The 20,513-nt window shown below is 33.3% G+C and overlaps 3 protein-coding genes across 3 annotated transcripts; 1 reads left to right on the top strand and 2 right to left on the bottom strand.

The window, feature by feature from the left end:
• Positions 1 to 849: 849 nt before the first annotated feature.
• LOC110735205 (expansin-A11-like) lies at positions 850 to 2,396 on the bottom strand. The gene is made up of 3 exons (XM_021915380.1): positions 2,132 to 2,396; positions 1,587 to 1,908; positions 850 to 1,486 (listed from the first exon to the last, which is right to left on the bottom strand). The coding sequence occupies exons 1-3, from the start codon at positions 2,277 to 2,279 to the stop codon at positions 1,177 to 1,179; spliced, it is 780 nt and encodes a 259-aa protein (XP_021771072.1). The 5' UTR covers positions 2,280 to 2,396; the 3' UTR covers positions 850 to 1,176.
• Positions 2,397 to 13,650: 11,254 nt separating this feature from the next.
• Positions 13,651 to 14,366, bottom strand: LOC110734931. The gene is made up of 2 exons (XM_021915055.1): positions 13,884 to 14,366; positions 13,651 to 13,785 (listed from the first exon to the last, which is right to left on the bottom strand). The coding sequence occupies exons 1-2, from the start codon at positions 14,364 to 14,366 to the stop codon at positions 13,651 to 13,653; spliced, it is 618 nt and encodes a 205-aa protein (XP_021770747.1).
• A 4,239-nt stretch (positions 14,367 to 18,605) lies between these two features.
• Positions 18,606 to 20,107, top strand: LOC110735204 (expansin-A11-like). Its single transcript, XM_021915379.1, has 3 exons — positions 18,606 to 18,921; positions 19,027 to 19,348; positions 19,484 to 20,107. Exons 1-3 carry the CDS (start codon positions 18,678 to 18,680, stop codon positions 19,791 to 19,793), a joined length of 876 nt encoding a protein of 291 aa, XP_021771071.1. The 5' UTR covers positions 18,606 to 18,677; the 3' UTR covers positions 19,794 to 20,107.
• The last annotated feature ends 406 nt before the right edge of the window (positions 20,108 to 20,513 follow it).

Raw genomic sequence — 20,513 nt, 5'->3', positions numbered from 1 at the left:
AAAACAAGTAACTAAACATTTGTTATCGTGTTAGAATCCAATTCTTCTGTCATTATTTTGTTCCTTAATCTATGCTATTGAATCGCATTCATCCACCCAACCATTTTAATCTATTTTATACAAGTTTAAAATAAATCTTTAAGTCAATTGTCAAAATATACACTTTTTTTTTTTTTTTACCAACCTCTGTCTGTCACCAAAATTCTAATTGGTTAAAATAAGTTCAAACAATGTATATTTTGCTATAATGACATGCATTATTATGAAACTATCATACTCTGTAATTTTGTATGTTTTGTACGTTATTAGACACATACTTATTTGCATTTGTTAAATCTTAGAGAATAAGATATAGATCTAGACAATCAAATAAGAAAGACAAGCTAGGTGCACTTACAAACTCAAAGAGATTCAATATTACTACCTCCGTTTCTTATTAGTTGCAACTTTGGGGTATTATTTGTGAGATATAAAATTTTCCAAAGTTGCAACTAATACAAAACGGAGGTAGTATAATCATAAGTGATAGTAATAGGTATTAGCTTCTCTATCTTATACAGTGTACTTTGTAAGTTATTACGTACATTTTTTTTTTAAAATTTTTAGTGCTCGCAATTGTGTGTGGGTTCTAATCCATAATTCCTTTTTACTACTTTCACAAACACACGTAATATTAAACTACTCACTTTTATAAACAAAGCTAAGAAACGTGTACTAAGACACAATTCCTCATTTTTCATTAACAATCTTTTCTTTAAGCTTAAAGAAGTTTCAATTTCATGAATTGAACAATATACAAAGTTGATTTACTAACTCATCAATCACATCATAAAAAGTAGCACAAAAGGAAAAGGTAAAACAAAGGATGAGGAATGACCAAATAGTATATTTTCATTAAACATATTGCATTAAGGTGGACAGGATCCTGAATTCATAGAAAATGAATTCACTGTCACTAATCAACACAAAACAAACCAAATTAAATTACAATGATATACTTTGAATATGTATATGTATATGAAGAAAGCAACATAATAATTAATAGTTTCTTTCTTAATCAAGCCACTTAATATATTACAAACTGATCCTTTTGGCGGGCTGCTTCAATGTGAAAAACAGAATGAGCACACCACTGCCTCTCTTGATAGCACACTTCATGTACTGCGCTCCATAAGCTTACTTGAATTGTACACGACTCGAAAACGTCTGACCAAATCTCCAATTAGCAGGAACAACATTGTTAAAAGCTTGGGTTTGGCCATCAGTAGTAGTGACTCTGAAAGACAGAGATTGTCCATTAAGGTAAGCCAATGATTGCCAGTTAGCCCCCCAATTTCTAGACATCGCCATCCAGTTGGTTTTCGACCCTTTGATCGAAACAGATTTGATGGATCCTGCTCCACCTACATTGCTTATCAATATAAGCTCAAAGTAGTCCCTTCCGTTGATGCTAAATCTCACTCCCCCTCGCTTTATGCAAGGAACCCTGTAACAAAATGAAATAACTATTCAATATTTGAACATCATATTGTAGTAAATTATATGTTAAAGAGTAAAGACTAATAAGAGCAAGTGTAATTAATTACCTTTGGAAGATGACAGGAATGATTCCACCTCTGTAAATGCCGATCTTCTCCCAGATAGGTTGCGCCATGTCAAAGTGTTGGCGAGGAGGATTACACCAACCTCCGGCATTGTTTGGCAATGCGTAGTTAGGAGGACAGAAGTTAGTTGCAGTAATAGTTACCGAAGCTCCCTTCCTACACCATGTTGGATCCGTCTTATAGTCACACATGATTCTGTAGCATTGCCCACATGCCGCACCATTGTTGAACAATGCAGTACTTAAAGCCGCAGTACTAGTTCCATAACCAGTAGAGTACAAGTTGCCGTATCCACAAGCTCCCCCTGCATTACAATAATAAAAATTCAGTTCTATGCTGCTTCGATTTTATATACAGTCCATATAGGCCGCAGTGATAAATGATAACTAAATCAATAAAGTTATTATAAATTTATGAAAATGTATTTCCTCCGCCCCTTAATTAGATTTTTACTTATTTCTATTATATGAGGAATAAATGTTAAAAGTAGGAATCTATTTGAAGAACAGAGGGAGTATGTAACATACCCATAGTTCCAGAAGCATCACTACCACCGTAGAAAGTGGCATGAGCCTTTTGCCATCCAGAAGCCACAAAGGCATCGACGTTAGTATTCAAGAAACATAATCCTAGAAGAGTAGTAGCCAAGGCTAAGGCAGCTTTGTTCAATTTCATTTTTCACTTCAAAAGCAAAAAAATAGAAAAGGAAACTTAAAAGTCTAGAGAATATGAGCTAAATAAGGATAGTAAGAATAAAGAAGATAATTTTTGTGTAGGAGAATGTTGTTGTATTTGATGAAAAAAATGTAAGAGTGATGCTTCCTTATATACGCGACGAGTAGGCTTAGTTAACTCAATAATTTAATGTCATTTGCAACAACCTCACATGAAAATGAATATAGTACGACGTATGAGAGAGAACAATTTTCGAAACCGCAAAGTTTAAAATATTAACAAGTCAAACCCAAAATTTGGACTTTGTTTACATAACAACCGTACATATTATCATAATAATCCAAATTTGGAGGTTTAAGTTCTCAATTTGTCTTAAAAGACTTCTAACTTCTACTATAAGTAAAATTATTATATAACTGTGCAAATTGTTTGTACCATTTATTTTTCTAGGGTATTTTAATTTATTTGCGTATAATTTTTTTGATAAAAGATTTTTTTTCTCACTACTTGTCTCTGAATTGGATCTCACCTTCATTCATGCACCATTTTTGTTGCTCATTATTTTTTTCATGTGTATAAACTAGAACATACATAGAGTCTAGACGATAGATATTATTATCACGTATTAATTTTATTATTTTTTATTTTTTTTACACTCCGCGTCCCTTTACCTTGTGATTAATTTATATAGTTTTTCTAAATTAAATAAAAGTTCTATATTTACAAAGTCGACTTTTATGTATGTTGAAGTGATGATAAGCTTATTGTGTACTCCGTACATGAACACTATGAACTAAACAGTGGGCATTCTTCCCTCCAAATCCATAGAGTATATGTTACTCATTAATATTACTTGTAGCGCTCTTGAAGGCGGCCTTTTGAGTTGCGTCATATAAATATATAATTGCATTAAGCTTATAAAACTTAGTTTATTCTACGTTAGCAAATTGTCATTAATTTTGTGTTTATCTATTTTTAAAACCTTGAAGCTTGTAAATTGTAGGTATTTGTTGATGATTCATACATTTTGCGTGGTGCCAAAATAAGAAGAAAACAAATTAAAATTTATATAACTTGTACCAACTGAATGAACAAAAAGACTTGCGTGGACCTGGTCCACAATAATATTATTGTGGACCAAAGGTCTATACACACGCAACTGACATTATATTGAACATAGTGACCATTATTTTTAACATAGTAACCTTATTTTTAACATAGTAACCTTTATTAAAATTACTACAACGTTTAATAATATTGTGAACTTGAAATACGACGCTATTACCCTAATTTTAGCATAGTAGCCTTTATTATTCATATTGATCAGTATATAAAATATTTCACTACAAAAATAACCACTTAGGCCTATATATAACCAAAATGATTTTTATTTCAACATAGTGACTTTTTTTAAATTATAGTGACCCTTTTTTGTTAATAAAACAACCATACTTTCTCTAATATTAGTGGTCCACAATAAATTAGTGTGAACCAGGTCCATTTAAGAATTTGTACTGAATGAAATATCATTATTCCTAAATTTCCGGTGATTGCTAATTATAGATATTAGAAAATAAAATATCTAATCTATAACACGTAGTATGATGAATCGGAGTTGGTGATTATGAATCATCCATTTAATTAAGATAGCTTGCAACAAAATTCTTCAATCACCAATGACCTAGTTAACATGCATTATGTCCCCCATACCATATTATTTATAATAATAATAATAATAATAATAATAATAATAATAATAATAATAATAATAATAAATATATAAAATAAATTAAATCGACATGCATTATGACATACAAATAAAAATAAGTTATTGTATAATAAATCAACATGCATTATGACATGTGATAATAATAAGTAGATGTTGAGCCGTTGACGTTAATCTAGAGAGTAAGTATTCAAGTACTTTTGTAGGTCGTTAATTAGCAAGTTGAAAGCTTCAACTACCTCGATCTCTTTAAATGCAAGTAAGTAATTAAGCACTAAACTACGGAATGGTACAATTATAGTCCATGATATAAAATAAGTGTACGTGATTATAAGTCAACCAATGTCGATTTAATATTTTGTTCTTCTGGTTTAATCAAGGGTTCAAATCCATTGTCCCGTTATACCACTCCCTATCCCGGCCAGGCCACTCTGTAGTTCACTACTAGAAAACAAATAAATAGTGACGAATTGGTTCCGACGGACCCATTATTCCGTCCTTCCGACGTAATTTTTCGGCGGAATATAATTAAAAAAAACGTAAATTTCTAGAAACCCTAACACCCATGTTCTATTTCCCCCTCTTATCCATCACCCGCCCCTTTGTCTTTCCTCTCCTTCTCCTCTTCTCTCTCCTCTTCTTCTCCTCTTCTCCCATTTGCACTCCTTCTCCTGCTCATTCTCTCTCTCGTTCTCCTGCTCCTCTTCTCTCTCGTTCTTTTCTTCTTTTTCTCTCGTTAACCTGCTCCTTCTCTCTAACCACTAACCACCGACATTAACAAAAACACCAGCAACACCGACATCAACATCAACAACAATTATCATTTTCGCCCTTTTTCTTTCTTCTCATGCCGAAAACAAAGGTTTTAACGTCAATTTCGACCTTAAAAACTCTAGATCTAGAGTTTTATTTCATGGTCAAATTTGGCCTTATAAACCTAATTTCGTGGTTTTGTGTGGTCAAATATTCATGTATGTTTCTTTTTTTTTCTTAATTTTGATTTCATTTGTCCTTTTTCGATTTTTTTTTTATAATTGATGATTGTGGCTGTTCAATTTCGGATTTTGGGGGGGTTTTTTAAAAAAAATTGGACGTTTTTTTTATGTTTTATTTGTTTTTATTTTGGTCGGATTTTTTTATGTTTAGGTTAGGGTTCTGTTAGGTTTTGGTTTAGGTGGATGGATCTGGGTTAGCTTGTTGTGGTGAATTTCGGTGGTGGGTGGGGGAATTGCTGTGGTGGTGGTGAATTTCAGGTTAGGGTGGTAGGTTTGGGATAGGTGGGTTAAGGCGGTGCGTCTATGGGGTGGGTTAGGCGTGGTTGCAATGGGGCTGGCAGCGGTGGTGGGTATTTTTTTATTTTCTCCCTTGGAATTTCCGACGAATTTTTTCAGGCCAAAACCGACGGACTGATTTCCGTCGGACAAGTTGTTCCGACGGACTTTCCATCGGAAAAGGTCATTTTTCCTACAAACTATGTTGCGACAACCAGTTCCGACAGAAATTTCGTCGAAAACGGATTTTCCGACGGATTTTTTCCGTCGTAATTTGGCTGTTTTCTAAAAGTGGATGACCAACTAACTTATATGTGTAAATTCAAAATATAATCAAATTCTATTGATATTATTTACCTTTGTGGATGACCTTCACGTACAAGCAATTGTACATCTCAAACTTTGGGTAAAAAATATGCTTTAATTAGCCATTTTTACTCTACTCTTTTCAAACACCAATTTCATTGGCTCCCTTTTGTAATGTATTTTTATGCCCATATGTATGTATATGTGTGTGTGTGTTTGTATATATATATATATATATATATATATATATATATATATATATATATATATATATATATATATCAAATAAGAAGAATCTTAAAATGAGAAGGATTTTAATTATGTGCATAATTTTTGTACTGAATGTGCATGTTTTTTGAATATATATGCACATTTTATGATTTTACAGAAAATTCAGTTTTTTTGTTAGGGTAAAATTTTGTTTTGCATATTTAGTGAAAAAATATGCACATTTCATCTTTCTAGTTTTCCAAGAGCTCAGGCCCTTGGAGAGCAGGCAAAATCTTCCGAAAATGGAGTTTCGGGCCTGTGCTGGGGCCTCTCCGTAGTCTTTTCTCCCCTGATGGACCACCTGACCGCCCATTGGCATCGTCGGGAACAAAAGAAGGATCCTCCCAAGGGTCCCGGACCTCCCAGTGGTGTACAGGACCCCCCGAACTAGCCGGCAATTGCTCCGGGGCTTGGGCAAGGGCAGCCATAGGGGCTTGGGCAGAAGCCTCCCCTTCAGAAAAGAGGGACTCTAGATTTGGATTTTCCACCATCATGGTATATTTTGGGGTTTTAGTTTTATGATTGGGCATGCGCCTAATGAAGATGAAATGTTTGGGGAAATTTGAATCAGAAAAAATAATTAAATAATAATAATAATAATAATAATAATAATAATAATAATAATAATAATAATAATAATAATAATAGTTAGACCAATGAGGAATTAACCTGAAAAATAATGAGGCACTTATATTATAAAAACTTTTGTATATACTATGTACATCTGATATACAGTAATATAGTTGTAAATCAAGGTAATTTTTATTGAATTTGTGGTAACTTTCAGACTTTTTGGGGTAACTTTTTATAAGTGTTTTATCTGTCCACTTATCATGGTATCTTTAATACAATTTTGTAGTCATTCTTCCCTTTATAACCCCCTTCCAACTCCTTTTTGTCCATGATTATAGCTTTTGGCTTCCCCATTCCTTTTAATGTGTGTATTTGTGTTTGTAGATGCAATGAGAAATTCATTATATAGCATGAACATGAAGACTTTCTTGAGGAAGCATGCACCAAGTTGGAGTGGGCGTGCAACCCCTAAGGAGAGGGCGCTCCTAATACCAGCACCATAATCTTCCTCCCCTTTAAATTACAAGGAGCGGCCATGCACTTATGGAGGAGCGGGCACTCCTCCCTGAGCTCCAACATTCAGCCTCTTTTGCTGCAGCTAGGAACGGGCGCACAAGAGTAGTTGGAGCGGGCACTCCCGGCCTAAGAGCGGACGCTTCTACATGCAGGCCCGGTTTTTTTGACGGATTTTTCTATGTAACTTTGGGGATTATAAAAGTGACCCTTGATCGGTTTCTATTTTACGGATCTTCTTTCTCTTAGTTTTTATTAGATCCTTATCTCTTAGTTAGCTCTCTTAACTCTCATTAATTAATTAATCCAGTTTCTGTCAAACTCAATCATTGGAGTAGGTTAATGAAAGTTTGTATTCTCAATTTCAACATTTTCTCAACTTTGAAGCTTCATTAGTAATATCTTTCCTCTATCCCGCTCTTTATTTTTAGTTTTTAATTGCTTTGAATTGTTAATTTCTCTCTCTTAATCTTGATTATTTGTTAGTTGTTGCATGTTCAATCTACTTTGATCTTATTACTTTACTCAACTTGTTAGATTAACGTTGAATTTAGATGTTGTTGTTAGGATGTTGAACACCATGTTTAGTGAGTAGTTAATTGGCTAGTGGTTGGGTAAAGACCCAACCAAGCCATGGGTTGATTGATGTTTGTGCTTGCATGTTCATTTTGGGTTGATTATTGACTGTTAAAGAATTGGTTGATTGCATGTGTAATTGGATGGCCATTTATTGCTAATGTATTCACTTCTATGCTTGAATTGAAAGATGTTGTTTGGTTGTGAACCTTTTTTGTATGATTAAACCGAAATTCTATCTTGATTACAGGTCCTTCTTTGGATGGTGAAGTAGTCTTAGTTGCGATAATTAGGTGAGAAATCCCAATTATTTGTGCCTTAATGCTATCTTGGACCGACCAAAAGACAACCCCGAGTTAGTAGTCTACTTCCCATCGTTAAGAATTGGTTGGCCTATCTTGTTAGTTGAGTTTGGTTTAGGAATGCTTAGTGCGTGTTGTGGCTTTGAAAGAAGGCAATGTTAAGTGTCTTTTTATCACCCAATTTGTATTCATCCTTGCTTATTATTTGATCCATTGGTTTGGTTGTTGTCGATTCTCATTTCCCCCTAGTGTTTGTCCTCATAGTAGTTAATTAATCAAAACCCCAATTTGTGACTACCGTTTCATAATCTCGATGAACTCATACCTATTCTCTGTAGATATAATCATATTCTTACCCTAGACTTGTCTTAGGTTGGTTTAGGTAAAAATATTGTTTAGCTTAGATGATTGTCCAACGACCAATTTATCTGTTACCAATTTTATCAATAAAGCATAAATAACTTTAATTTATAATAGGGTAGTATATATATATATATATATATATATATATATATATATATATATATATATATATATATATACATACTGGATATTTTTCATTCATTAGAAATAAGTGGCCGGAAATTTTCATTTAAGGCACACATCGCGCCCTTCACTACTAGAAAACCAGCCATTTCCGACAGAAAAAATCTGTCGAAAACACCCTAAATTCCGTTGGAAATGGTTGTCGGAAAAGCTATTGTAGGAAAAACGACCTTTTCCATCTGAAATTCGGTCGAAAACGCTATTCCGACGGCAAATACCGTCGTGAGATAAGTTCCAGCACTGGAAAAATCCGTATGAAATTTCCGACGGAATTTACATCGGTTGAAAATTTCCAACGGGAATTCCGTCGGAATATAATTTCATGAAAATAAAAAAAAAAACGCTGCGCCACCACCGGCATGGCGTATCACCACCTCCAACCACCCAAAACGCCCCTGTCAACCCCAACCAAACCCTAACCGAGACCACCACAACACCACCACCACCACCACCACCAGTACCAACCACATCAGACCACCACCGCCGCCGCATCTACCACACATATTAGACCACCAATACCCAACGCCACCCATTTCCACCACTACTCAAACCCTAACCCAGACCTGACCTAATTCTAACCAAATGCTAATCCAAACCTGACCAACCCTAACCAAACCCTATCCCAGACCCAACCTAAAACACCCAAATCCTAACCAAACCCGACCGAACCCTAACCACAACCGCCACCCACCTAACCCTAAAACTAACCCACCCTCCTAACCTTCAAACCGATCTAGACCATTGCCCACACCTAACCCAATTTTTTATAAAAAAAAAACTTAAAAACAAAAGAAAGAGCAGTAAAACAAAACACCAAAACATACCTTAAATTATAAAATTGGCTTCGGGCTTCACTTAATTAAGGTTAATAAGGTTAAATCTGACCATAAAAACTCTAGATCTAGAGTTTATGATGGTCGAATTTGACCCTAAAAACCTTAAAAAAATTTATACTCCATAATGCTTGTAAAACAAAAAGTAAAAAAATAAAAAATAAATAAAAAAAACTCCGTATTGAATTTCAGTATTTTGTGTATGAAGGAGAAGAGAGGAAAGAAGAGAACATAAGGAGAAGAAGAGAAAGAGGAGGGAGATGGAGAAGAAGGCCGACAAAAGAGGGAGGAGGAAGGAGGAAGGTTGATGAGGAATCAGAGGGCGGAGATTCAGAAGAAGAGAGGACATAAAAGGTAAGAGGAGAAAGAATGAAAAGGGGAAGAAATAGGAGGAGAACCGGCTCCTGCTGAAATATAAGGAGGGTGGGGTGGATGTTTAGGGTTTAGGTGTTTTTTTTTTTAAAAAAAAAATTATTCTGATAGAATAATTTGTCGAAAATCTCCGACGGATTTTAAATCCGTTGGAAATTCTAATTTCCGACAGAATATTCCGCCGGAAAGGCAATGCATTACGACGGATTTATATTCCGTCGTAAATTTCCGTCGGAATATCCGATTTTTACGATGGATTTACGAGTCTGTCGGAATCAGTCCGCCGGAAACAGGCCTATTTCTAGTAGTGCTATTTTTTTAGAGAGAGAGATGAGGCAAACTTTATTAATTAAGAGACATATATAGTGTCCGAGATTACATAAGGAGCAATTGACGTGGAATAATGATTAATCTACATTTGCTCGGTGCTAAAAGGAATGATTCTAGCTACATGTTGTGCTACAAAATTTCCCTCCCTCTTTACATGAGCCCAGCAAAACGAAGAGAAAAAGCTACTCAAAGATATGATCTCCTCAAGAACACCATCAAATTAAAATCAGAGAAGAAAATTGTTGCCTTTGACTACTACGCAAAGTTTTGGATACTCAGTGCACCGAGTCCTAGGCCATAATTCAAGGTGTGCGGCCAATTTTGTCTTGAAGTTATAGATATTAGAATTTCCATATAGTTGTTGGTGTTTTGACTACTACGCAAAGTTCAGGGCACTCGGAGCACCTAGGCCATACTTCAGGTTTTAGCGGTCAATTCTGCCTTGAAGTTTAGATATTTGAATTTCCAAGTGTTTAGGTCCTTTAGGATATTGGAATGGAGAGTTCAAAGAAAAAACAAAACAAAATAAATTATATTAATAAATTGAAAACTTGTACTCCCTCCGTTTTTAACAACTTACTCTATTTTTTTGACACATATACTATACCGATGCTAATCTTAGATCAATTCTATCTTTAATTATTTATAAGTATAAATTCTAACAATTGAAATTAATATTTTATTTATTTGCACAATTCCAACAAATAATTACAAGACTTTTTTTAAAAAAAAAATGTATAAATCACAAGCATTAGTCATACTAGAATAAATATAGTGAAAAAAGTAAAAATAGAACAAATATTTTAAAACGAAAGGAGTACCAAATATTCCTTATTTCCTTTCAAGTCAATTTGAGCTCCTAAAAAGTGTATCATTATAAGATAATATATTATTTCTATGGTTAGCTAAAATTATTACAAACTTTTCTAAAGGTTTGGGTTACATATTTTGTTTCGAAAACCCAATTATTGGACAATTTATCAATTAAATTTAGGGCCTATTCACATTTATTGAAATGAGCTGAACTGAACTGAACTCAGCTGAAATGAATATTTTATAAGAGAGTGAAATTAAGAGCTTAACTGAACTAAACTAACTGGAGCTGAACTGATTAGAGCTGCATTGAATTGAACTGAAATTAAGTAAATGTGAACAGACCCACGCTAAGGATAGAGTAAAGTTACTTGAAAACTTCATTATGCTACTAGTTGCTTGTACATATTGCTTAATACTATATGATCAAACGTTGATTAACCAAAAAAAATTGTGCCTCACGCTAAGGATAGAAAAATAATTGATCACTTGTATTTCCCCATTATACGCATGATTTATCGTGCTAAATATCCGTAGCACATATTTAGTCTAAAGTACAAAATTACGGACCAAGTACAAGTTGATGCTTCATCATTGACTTTTAGCCATCAAAGTACTACCAACCAAGTGAGGTCAAACGTATCAATTTCTACAAATTCTTTTGATAAAGTTTATTGAGTGAATTATATTCTCTTGCCTTTGACTTTAAATTTGATTGTCTACTTAAATATCCAATATCAAACTTGTTCAAGGAAATAAACATTGAAATGAGTCGCCCACCATTTATATATTTCTTTTTATCAGCAACAAAAGGCGGTGAGTAGTGTGTAATTAATGACTTTGTACTTATTTGGCTAATATTCTTTAGGAAAATTTGATTCTATTAATCCAACCTTTGCACTGTCTTATTTTATTAATCTGACATTTTGATTATTCCACAATAATCCAAGCTTTAGGGGTGTTCTATTCTATTAAGTCAAGCAGGTCACTTAACCTACAACTATAGCTCACCTGCCATGTGTTGCTGCTTCATTTGTCCAAAAATATTTTTAATTTAAAATTAAAAAAGAAAAAAAAAAACTTTTTTTCCTTTTTTTCATTTGGTCTTCGTCTTCTTCCTCCCTATCCATACCTTAGCTCCATGAATGGCTTCCATTTTCTCCAGACATCCACCCACCATCCCTCCACCTCCGGCAGCAAGGAATCCCACCTAACTAGCCACCACCTCCACCTCCTTTGAAACGCGACATTATGGAATTCCACACCTCCACCTTCGTTACAACTCAATCCTCGAACCCAAAAACCCCCACCCACCATCTCTGTTGAATTTGGCCCTCGAACCAGAGAAACCCGAATCCACCATCGCACGAAACCTCCCTCAACACCTTGCTCGAAACCATCGGAAAACCCCACCCCACCGCTAATTTTTGGGTTTCAAGAGTGTTTGGAGTGGTTATGGTAGCGATTTTGCGGGTGTTGGGAATTTGGGTTGGGTTACGGTGGTGACTAGTTAATTAAGGGGTAGGGTGGTTGTGGCTGGCCTGGGGAGGACGGCAAGGAGGTGGTTAGGGGAGGGCGGCAAGAAGGTGGCTGGGAGTGGGCTGGCCGGAACGATGGTAAAAGAGGTGAAGGAGGAGAGGTTGGCCGGAATCCATGGGAAGGCAGTTCAATTTTTTTTTAAGTTAAAAAAAAATTAAAAATGAAAAAAAAATTACCTGAATAACAAGTTGCAAGTTACCTTTGCCTAATAGAATAGAATACCCCCTAAAGCTTGGATTATTGTGCAATAATCAAAAGGACGGATTAATAAAATAGGACAACGCAAAGGTTGGATTATTGAAATCAAATTTTCCTATTCTTTACAATTTTTTGGTAATGTTATATGTAGCTCTTTGTGTTACAAATAATCCCTCCGTTTTTAAATACTTGCTCCATTTCTCCATGCGCGGAGTTTTAGGAGAAATTGGAGAAAGTAATAAAATATGGAGGTAGTAGGGTTGGTGGAAGAATAAAAAATTGTAAAAAGCAAAAGTAGTGGAGAAATTGGAGGTGAGAGAATATGAAATGAATAAAATATAATATTTGTTGGGTTCACTAGGTGGTAGAAATGAATTAAATATTGTAAAAACTTTTCAAATAAGGAAATGAAGCAAGTATTTAAAAACGGCCGAAAAAGGAAAGTGAAGCAAATATTTAAAACGGAGGGAGTAAATATTAAATGTCTTTTCTTATTTGGTACTCTCTCCGTCCTTTTATTATATGTTTATTTTTCATTTTGCATGGAAATTAAAAAAATTGAAGATTCCTTAAAACTAATAATTGGGAATACAAATATGCATGTGGAGTTAGAGAGATATAGAGAGAAAGAAAAGGTGGTTGGGAATTAGGAGTGAGAAAATATTGGGAATTAATATTAAAGTACAAAAAATAAAAATTGGCAAATCATAAAAAAGAGAATAATACTGTAAAAAAGTACAACTTATAAATAGAAAAAATTACTTAATTTTGATGAACCAAAAAAGGAATGTAGGCATGTAATAAAAGGACGGATGAAGTATTAATTTAGGAATGCATGACAAAACCACCCGCAAAACAGTATATTTAATGAAGAGATTTCACTAATAATTTCATCTTTTTCCTTCTTATAAATAGCCCTTGGAGATATATATAGCATTGACACTTACATTGGCATGCAATGGTGCAAAAAGATAACACGAATAGAGTATTTTATCCCTATCATGACTATCCTGAATTATTTGGAACATTTTGATCAACACAAAATTTGAGCAAACAAATAGGTTTTTCAAAAATAGTTTGTAGTGGAATATTATTATTTTTCATAAATCAGTTTTTAGATTAAAAAAAAAAATTTGCAGAGTAGGATTATTTTATTGTTTTTTTTTTTTTTTTTTTTTTTTTGACGAAAACCGAGCAATTATATTAAGTAGAGGAAGAGTTAATATCAGCCATTACAACTGCTTGTATCTCCGCAGGATACTCTTCAAGCCAAACTCTAAGAGAAGAACAATTAATACTAAGCTTTGCTAGATTATGAGCAACTCGGTTACCACTCCTCTTCACGAAAGCAAATGAGCAGCATTGGCAGGAACTAGCCAGCTTGAGTATGTCTCTGATAATCATTTTAAAAGCTGTTGCATCCACTTTCATCTTACACAAACTATGATCATATGATGGAGCTTCAAGTTGTCCGTCTCAAGGCACACTTTCACAAAACCAGCTTCCATTGCAATCACCAGGGCGTGCCTCAAGGCCATTGCCTCCACCACATCAACATCATATTTGCCTTCCATCCGCAAACATGTGGCTGCCACCACATCCCCCACATTATCTCTCATCAGACCCCCTAATCCTACCTTGTCTGGGTCGAAAATGGCAGCATCGGAGTTGACTTTTATAATCCCAGTTGGAGGAGCTTTCCACTGACATTCGAGCACTTCAGAGGCACTACTGACTTTGGCTTGATCTTTGGCACTTTCATATTCTCCAACAAGGCTCATAGCTTTGTGGATCACCTCAGCGATTTCTTTCTTCTTGCCTGCATACACCCATTCATTTCTTCGAATCCAGATACCCCATAGCAGACTCCAGATTATTTTATTGTATTTGGTGGGTGATGGAATACTATTTTTTTTCATTTTTTTTTTTCCAATTGTAACCGGTTGACTATTACACTATTCATTTACTTGATTTTAATTGACTTTGATGATTTCTAGTTAAGCAAAAACATCAGAGTTATTAATTTGACAAGCTTTTGCTAAACTAGCACAAAATTAAGCAAAGTGAATAATAAAGTTTGGCCTTTGTGAACCTTGACCTTATTACTATGATGTTGGGCCTTAAATAAAGCTTGGATTGACCAAACACAAGATTTGGACAGGAAAGACAAATCCAATACAGAAAAATTTCTTATAGTATTGAGGCCCAACGATGAAGGATGGTTCTTTGTTGACTGTTGAGGCTTGTCCAAAAGTGTGGGTCAGTAGCATGTTTGGTCATAAGAAGGTTGACGGGTACATACAGGTCATGAACTCATGATAAAGATAAACGGGTTGCACTTGCAAGTCAGTAACGGGTTAACCCGTTTATTTGGTTCGAAAAATGAAAATAAAAAAAAAGGTGAGGGATAAAAATAAGAATGAATGAATTCGATCATTGACGACCAAAATAAACGAGTAAGAAAAATGGAAAAAAACAAGGTAGGAAATAAAAAATAAGAATAAATGAATTGCAAAATGTAGATATAATTATCTATTTATTTAATTTATTTTAATATTTATCAAGTAACCAAATACCTAACCCGTTCTGATTTTAAAAAATTGAGAACTAAACTTGACTTGATTAATAAATCAAAATTTGATTTAATGTAACATCATATCATACTACTCAATTAATTTAAACCAATAAAATAAATGGAAAGAATAAATAAAAAAATTACGTATTACATACTGAAATCATTTCACATATACACATTTTAGACAAAGGTAATTTCAAGAATTTTCCATTAAAAACATTAACATGTTAAGGAAAAACACAAATAAAAATGCAATCATGAGACAAAACATAACCAAGTACGTATTGAATAACAATTAATACTCGTAACAAGTAACCTAAGCAAACTCCCATCACCAACACCAACACCAAGAGAAAAAGTTCAATTCAGAAGTCCAAATAAACTTTATCTTAAAACCATATGACCATAACAGCATTATGGTCTAAGCTTTATAAAGTGTTTTAACACTCAACTTTTATCAATACTTTATCCGTTTTAAATACTTATTCCACTTTTTATTTCCAGCGGTTTTTAAATACTTGCTCCATTTTCTTATTTGGAAAGCTTATATAATAGTATTTAATTAATTTCTCTCACCTAATGGACCCACCAAAAATCATACTCATTCCGTTTTTAAATACTTGCTCCACTTTTCTTTTTCGGCCTATAGTTTTAAACTAGGTTAAATCCCGTGCAGATTGTTAAATATTTTTACAATTTTATTATAAATTTTTTAATATAATGACTTGAGTATTAAAAAATATACAGAGTATATTAAAAATAAAAGCATGCAAGAGAAAATATTTAAAAAACATGTAATAGTTATAAACTTATAATGGATAGTTTAATCTTTTAGGAAAAAATATATATTTTATATAAAACAAATTATGTCATAATTTAGATATAATTTTTTTCCTTAAGTAACAATAATTTTTTTAGAAGATACTTTTGGCGGGAAATTTTTTAATAATACATTGACAAGGGTGTCTTAAAATCCGTTTTTAGTAGTATGTAATTGATTACTTAATTTCTCTCACCTAATGGACCCACCAAAAATCATATTCATTCCGTTTTTAAATACTTGCTCCACTTTTCTTTTTCGGCCTATAGTTTTAAATTAGGTTAAATCCCGTGCAATGCACGATTGTTAAATATTTTTACAATTTTATTATAAATTTTTTAATATAATGACTTGAGTATTAAAAAATATATAGAGTATATTAAAAATAACAGCATGCAAGAGAAAATATTTAAAAATATGTAATAGTTATAAACTTATAATGGACAGTTTAATCTTTTAGGAAAAGATTTATATTTTGTATAAAACAAATTATGTCATAATTTAGATATAATTTTTTTCCTTAGGTAATAATAATTTTTTTAGAAGGTACTTTTGGCGGGAAATTTTTTAATAATACATTGGCAAGTGTGTCTTAAAATTCGCTTTTAGTAGTATGTAATTGATTGATACTTGTTCCATTTCCTTATTTGAAAAGATTTTACAATATTTAATTTATTTTTCTCACATAGTAGACCCAACATAAATCATACTTTATTAATTTCATATTCCATCTCCTCTAATTTTCTCTACTACTCTTGCTTTTTACAATTTTTTATTCTTCCACCTAGCTACCCCACTACCTCCATATTTTATTAGTTTTTTCAATTTCTCCTAAAACTCCTCACATGGAGAAATTGTAGCAAGTATTTAAAACGGATGAAGTATTTTATTAATTTCATATTCTCTCTCCTTCAATTCAATTCTCTTCACTATTTGTGCTTTTTACAATTTTTAATTTTTCCACCTACCCCATTACCTCTATATTTTGTTAATATTACCAATTTATCCTAAAACTCTGCGCATGGAGAAATGGAGCAAGTATTTAAAAGTGAGAAGAGAACTTGATTAATTTCATATTCTATCTCTTTCAATTTTCTTCACTACTTTTGCTTTTTACAAATTTTTTATTCTTCCAAATACCCCACTAACTCTATATTTTATTACTTTCACTAATTCATCCTAAAACTCCGCGCATAGTGAAATGGAGCAGGTATTTAAAAATAGAGGGAGTATGAGATACTTAAGGCCGGCCTGTTCTCTTCGGCGTAATTTTAGTTTAGTCTAGTTCAGCTCCAATCAATTCAGTTTAGCTCCTAATTTTCTTTTCCTCATAAACAATTTATTTCAATTCATTTCAGTTTAGGTCCAATCAGTTCAATTCAGCTTCAATCAATTCAGTTTAGTTTAGTTCCTCAGTTCAGTAAATTAGAATAGACCCTTAGTACTCTCTCCGTTATTAAATACTTGATTCGTTATTAGACACGTATATCGATGTTAATATTCGATCAATATCTTTTTAATTATAAATAAGTAGTATGAATTCTAAAAATTGAAAATTAATAGCCTATTTATTGAGAATTTGAGACGATACCAACAAATACTCACAAGATTATATATTTTTTCTTATGTATAAATCACAAATATTTCAGAGTGGGACAAATTAATATAGTGCAAAAAATAGGAACAAATATTTAAAAATAGAGGGATTATGATGTTTAGAAAGAGCTGAAAAGCTATGTCACAACTGTAACTAATCTGAAACACTATAAAATGAACATCTTCACCCCTACAAATAACACGTAATCGAAGTATTATATCCCTTTTCGCATACACAAGACAATCGTCAAACTCAATAATTAACAAAGATGGCGGTGATTCGAATGTACGTATTATCCAAATAATGTGCAATCAATTAGATTTGAATAGTACTACGGTGCATACATTAATGTTTTAGGAACATACATCAACCCCCTCACATAATGAGAGAATAAAATTTCATGTGCATAACACATGAGGATATTGGAGATTTGAATCACATACAACAACATCACATAATAAGGCCAGACTTATACCATGTGACTTTCCACTTGCCTAATCGATGATGAATGAAAATACAATATGAACATAATTCATCCATTTTTCTTAGTAACACCGATTTTTTTAATTTTTTGAGTAATTCGGAAATTAATAGAACATTACTTTATCTATTTGAATTATAATTCCTACTACCTCTTAATACATATAAAATAAACTCTCTCTTTTTTTTTCATCACTCTTATTTCCTTATAAATACCGTGCATCATCAACATCGTAAATAAAGATTTACTTATTTGTTAAAATAAGACCAACTTACAGATGAGGTAGACCAAGTAATAAAAAAGAACAACTAAAATATATTGGTATATATGTAGTGACTCATAAAAGTGGTCATTATAAGACGATTTTATTTAAATTTATATTTAAAAAATAAGCGAAAATATTTTTTTGTTAACAAGCCAAAATGTTCTACACCCATACTTTTTTTTGTAATTAAGAAATCTAAAAAAAGCATCAATTTGTTGGTTTATATTTAGAATTATTTGTTTTCTTTGAAATCCATGTGGGGATGTGATGAAAGAGGAAGAAAATGTTAAAAGTGAGAACGTGGAAATAATTGAATGGGGATCAAACTTTGCAGGGATAATTCCTAATTTATAAATGTATTTTATAAAAAAGCAATTTTATACAATTTTATTTTCTTTGATTTCTTTCTTATCTCAATATTGGTTCCATGTGAGGTTGTTGCAAAGGGGCTACATACTAGAGTGTTACACCTCACATTTAGTCACATATAAAATGGAGCATTACTCCAACATTTATTTCATCAATTACGACAATATCTATCCTCATCTCATCTTCATCTTCATCCTCTTCTTTTCAAGTGAAAAAAAAAAAAAAATGAACAAAGCAACCTCAGTTGTAGCAACAATTTTTCTAGGAGTATGTTTCCTAAATATTAATGTTGATGCCTTTAGGGCTTCTGGATGGCAAAAGGCTCATGCCACTTTCTACGGCGGCAGTGATGCATCCGGGACTATGGGTACGTGTTTTTGTATTGTTTTTGAAGTGTAAATTACTATACATATATATGTTTGATTCATCGAATCGAAGAGACATAGGACTGAATCTTTTTGTTGTTATGCAGGAGGGGCTTGTGGGTACGGTAACTTATACACTAGTGGATATGGGACTAGAACCGCGGCTCTAAGTACTGCTTTGTTCAACAACGGGGCATCATGTGGACAATGCTACAAGATCATGTGTGACTACAAGACGGATCCCCAGTGGTGCAGGAAGGGAGTTTCGGTCACTATTACCGCGACTAATTTCTGCCCTCCCAACCCTGCTCAGCCTAACGATGATGGAGGTTGGTGTAACCCTCCTCTGCAACACTTTGACATGGCCCAACCTGCTTGGGAGAAGATTGGCATTTACAGGGGTGGAATCATTCCTGTCATGTTTCAAAGGTAAGAACATACATTTAAACCTTCAATACTCGATCAGTACATATTTGTTAGTGTTAATTCATTAGTATTACATTTAATATGCAACAAATATTCTTCATTCATTGTCTTAATATTATTAATTTTGTTTTTTGACAGGGTTCCTTGCAAGAAACATGGAGGAGTAAGATTTACTATTAATGGAAGGGACTACTTTGAGCTTGTTACAATAAGCAATGTAGCCGCAGCAGGATCAATACAATCTGCTTCGATCAAGGGATCGAAAACCAACTGGATGGCAATGTCTAGAAATTGGGGGGCTAACTGGCAGTCATTGGCTTACCTCGATGGACAATCTCTATCTTTCAGAATTACTACCACTGATGGCCAAACCCGAGTTTTTAACAATGTTGTTCCAGCTAATTGGCAATTTGGCCAAACATATTCGAGTCGTGTACAATTCCATTAACATTATGGAGTGCACATACACTTGCAGTACAGTTTGTGAGTTTCAACCAGATATTTCTTGATAGGCAGAGGCGTGCTCATAGCTTTTTCGCCATTGAAGCAGCCCGCCAAATCTATCATTTGTAATATATTAAGCAGCTTAATTAAAATTCATTGAAAGGTTGATAATGGAAGTGGCAAACCATGAACTCAAAAGACTACTGCTAGTGAAGTGGGAATTTAAAGTAACCCATTATATAGTCTTATACATATTAAGTTGGAAGATGTTTTAGTGCATCTAATAAGAAAGCATCCAATAAATTTTTTTGGTCCTCATCACCTTATACATATCTTTTGTAATTTGTTTTGGTTTAATTTGTGTGATTAGTGATAGTGGATTATTTAATTTTCTAAATTCAGGCTCTTGTTTTGGTTGTTTTCAGACTATGGACTATAATTCAGATTATGTAATACTATGTACTATATATAGTTCAGGCTCTTTGTGCTTTATGCTACAATATGACTATGTGGTTTTTGGATGGGTATGTAATTGATAACAATTTAGCCATGACTTGTGTATCAGACTCCCAGATTACCAATCAGCCAGTGTACAATTCCCCCTCTCCACCCCCTCCCCATCCCCAGGCAATATATTTCATCTAGTAGTTGTTCTCTTTTAATCACAATATTTTTTTACCATTTCACTATTTGTAAACGCTAATGTATAAAAATAAATACAACT

Source organism: Chenopodium quinoa, unplaced genomic scaffold (assembly GCF_001683475.1).
Source record: "Chenopodium quinoa cultivar QQ74 unplaced genomic scaffold, ASM168347v1, whole genome shotgun sequence".
Classification (NCBI taxonomy): Eukaryota; Viridiplantae; Streptophyta; class Magnoliopsida; order Caryophyllales; family Amaranthaceae; genus Chenopodium; species Chenopodium quinoa.
This window is presented reverse-complemented; position numbering and strand designations above follow the sequence as displayed.

Excerpts from the sequence above, each read along its gene's own strand:
- LOC110735205 (XM_021915380.1), bottom strand. The coding sequence starts at position 2,279 with ATGAAATTGAACAAAGCTGCCTTAGCCTTGGCTACTACTCTTCTAGGA. Across the intron at positions 1,909-2,131 it reads TGATGCTTCTGGAACTATGG|GGGGAGCTTGTGGATACGGC; the intron begins GTATGTTACATA and ends ATTGTAATGCAG. Across the intron at positions 1,487-1,586 it reads ATTCCTGTCATCTTCCAAAG|GGTTCCTTGCATAAAGCGAG; the intron begins GTAATTAATTAC and ends ATTTTGTTACAG.
- LOC110735204 (XM_021915379.1), top strand. The coding sequence starts at position 18,678 with ATGGAGCATTACTCCAACATTTATTTCATCAATTACGACAATATCTAT. Across the intron at positions 18,922-19,026 it reads TGATGCATCCGGGACTATGG|GAGGGGCTTGTGGGTACGGT; the intron begins GTACGTGTTTTT and ends GTTGTTATGCAG. Across the intron at positions 19,349-19,483 it reads ATTCCTGTCATGTTTCAAAG|GGTTCCTTGCAAGAAACATG; the intron begins GTAAGAACATAC and ends GTTTTTTGACAG.
- LOC110734931 (XM_021915055.1), bottom strand. The coding sequence starts at position 14,366 with ATGAAAAAAAATAGTATTCCATCACCCACCAAATACAATAAAATAATC. Across the intron at positions 13,786-13,883 it reads ATCATATGATCATAGTTTGT|AGGAGTGGTAACCGAGTTGC; the intron begins GTAAGATGAAAG and ends GCTTTCGTGAAG.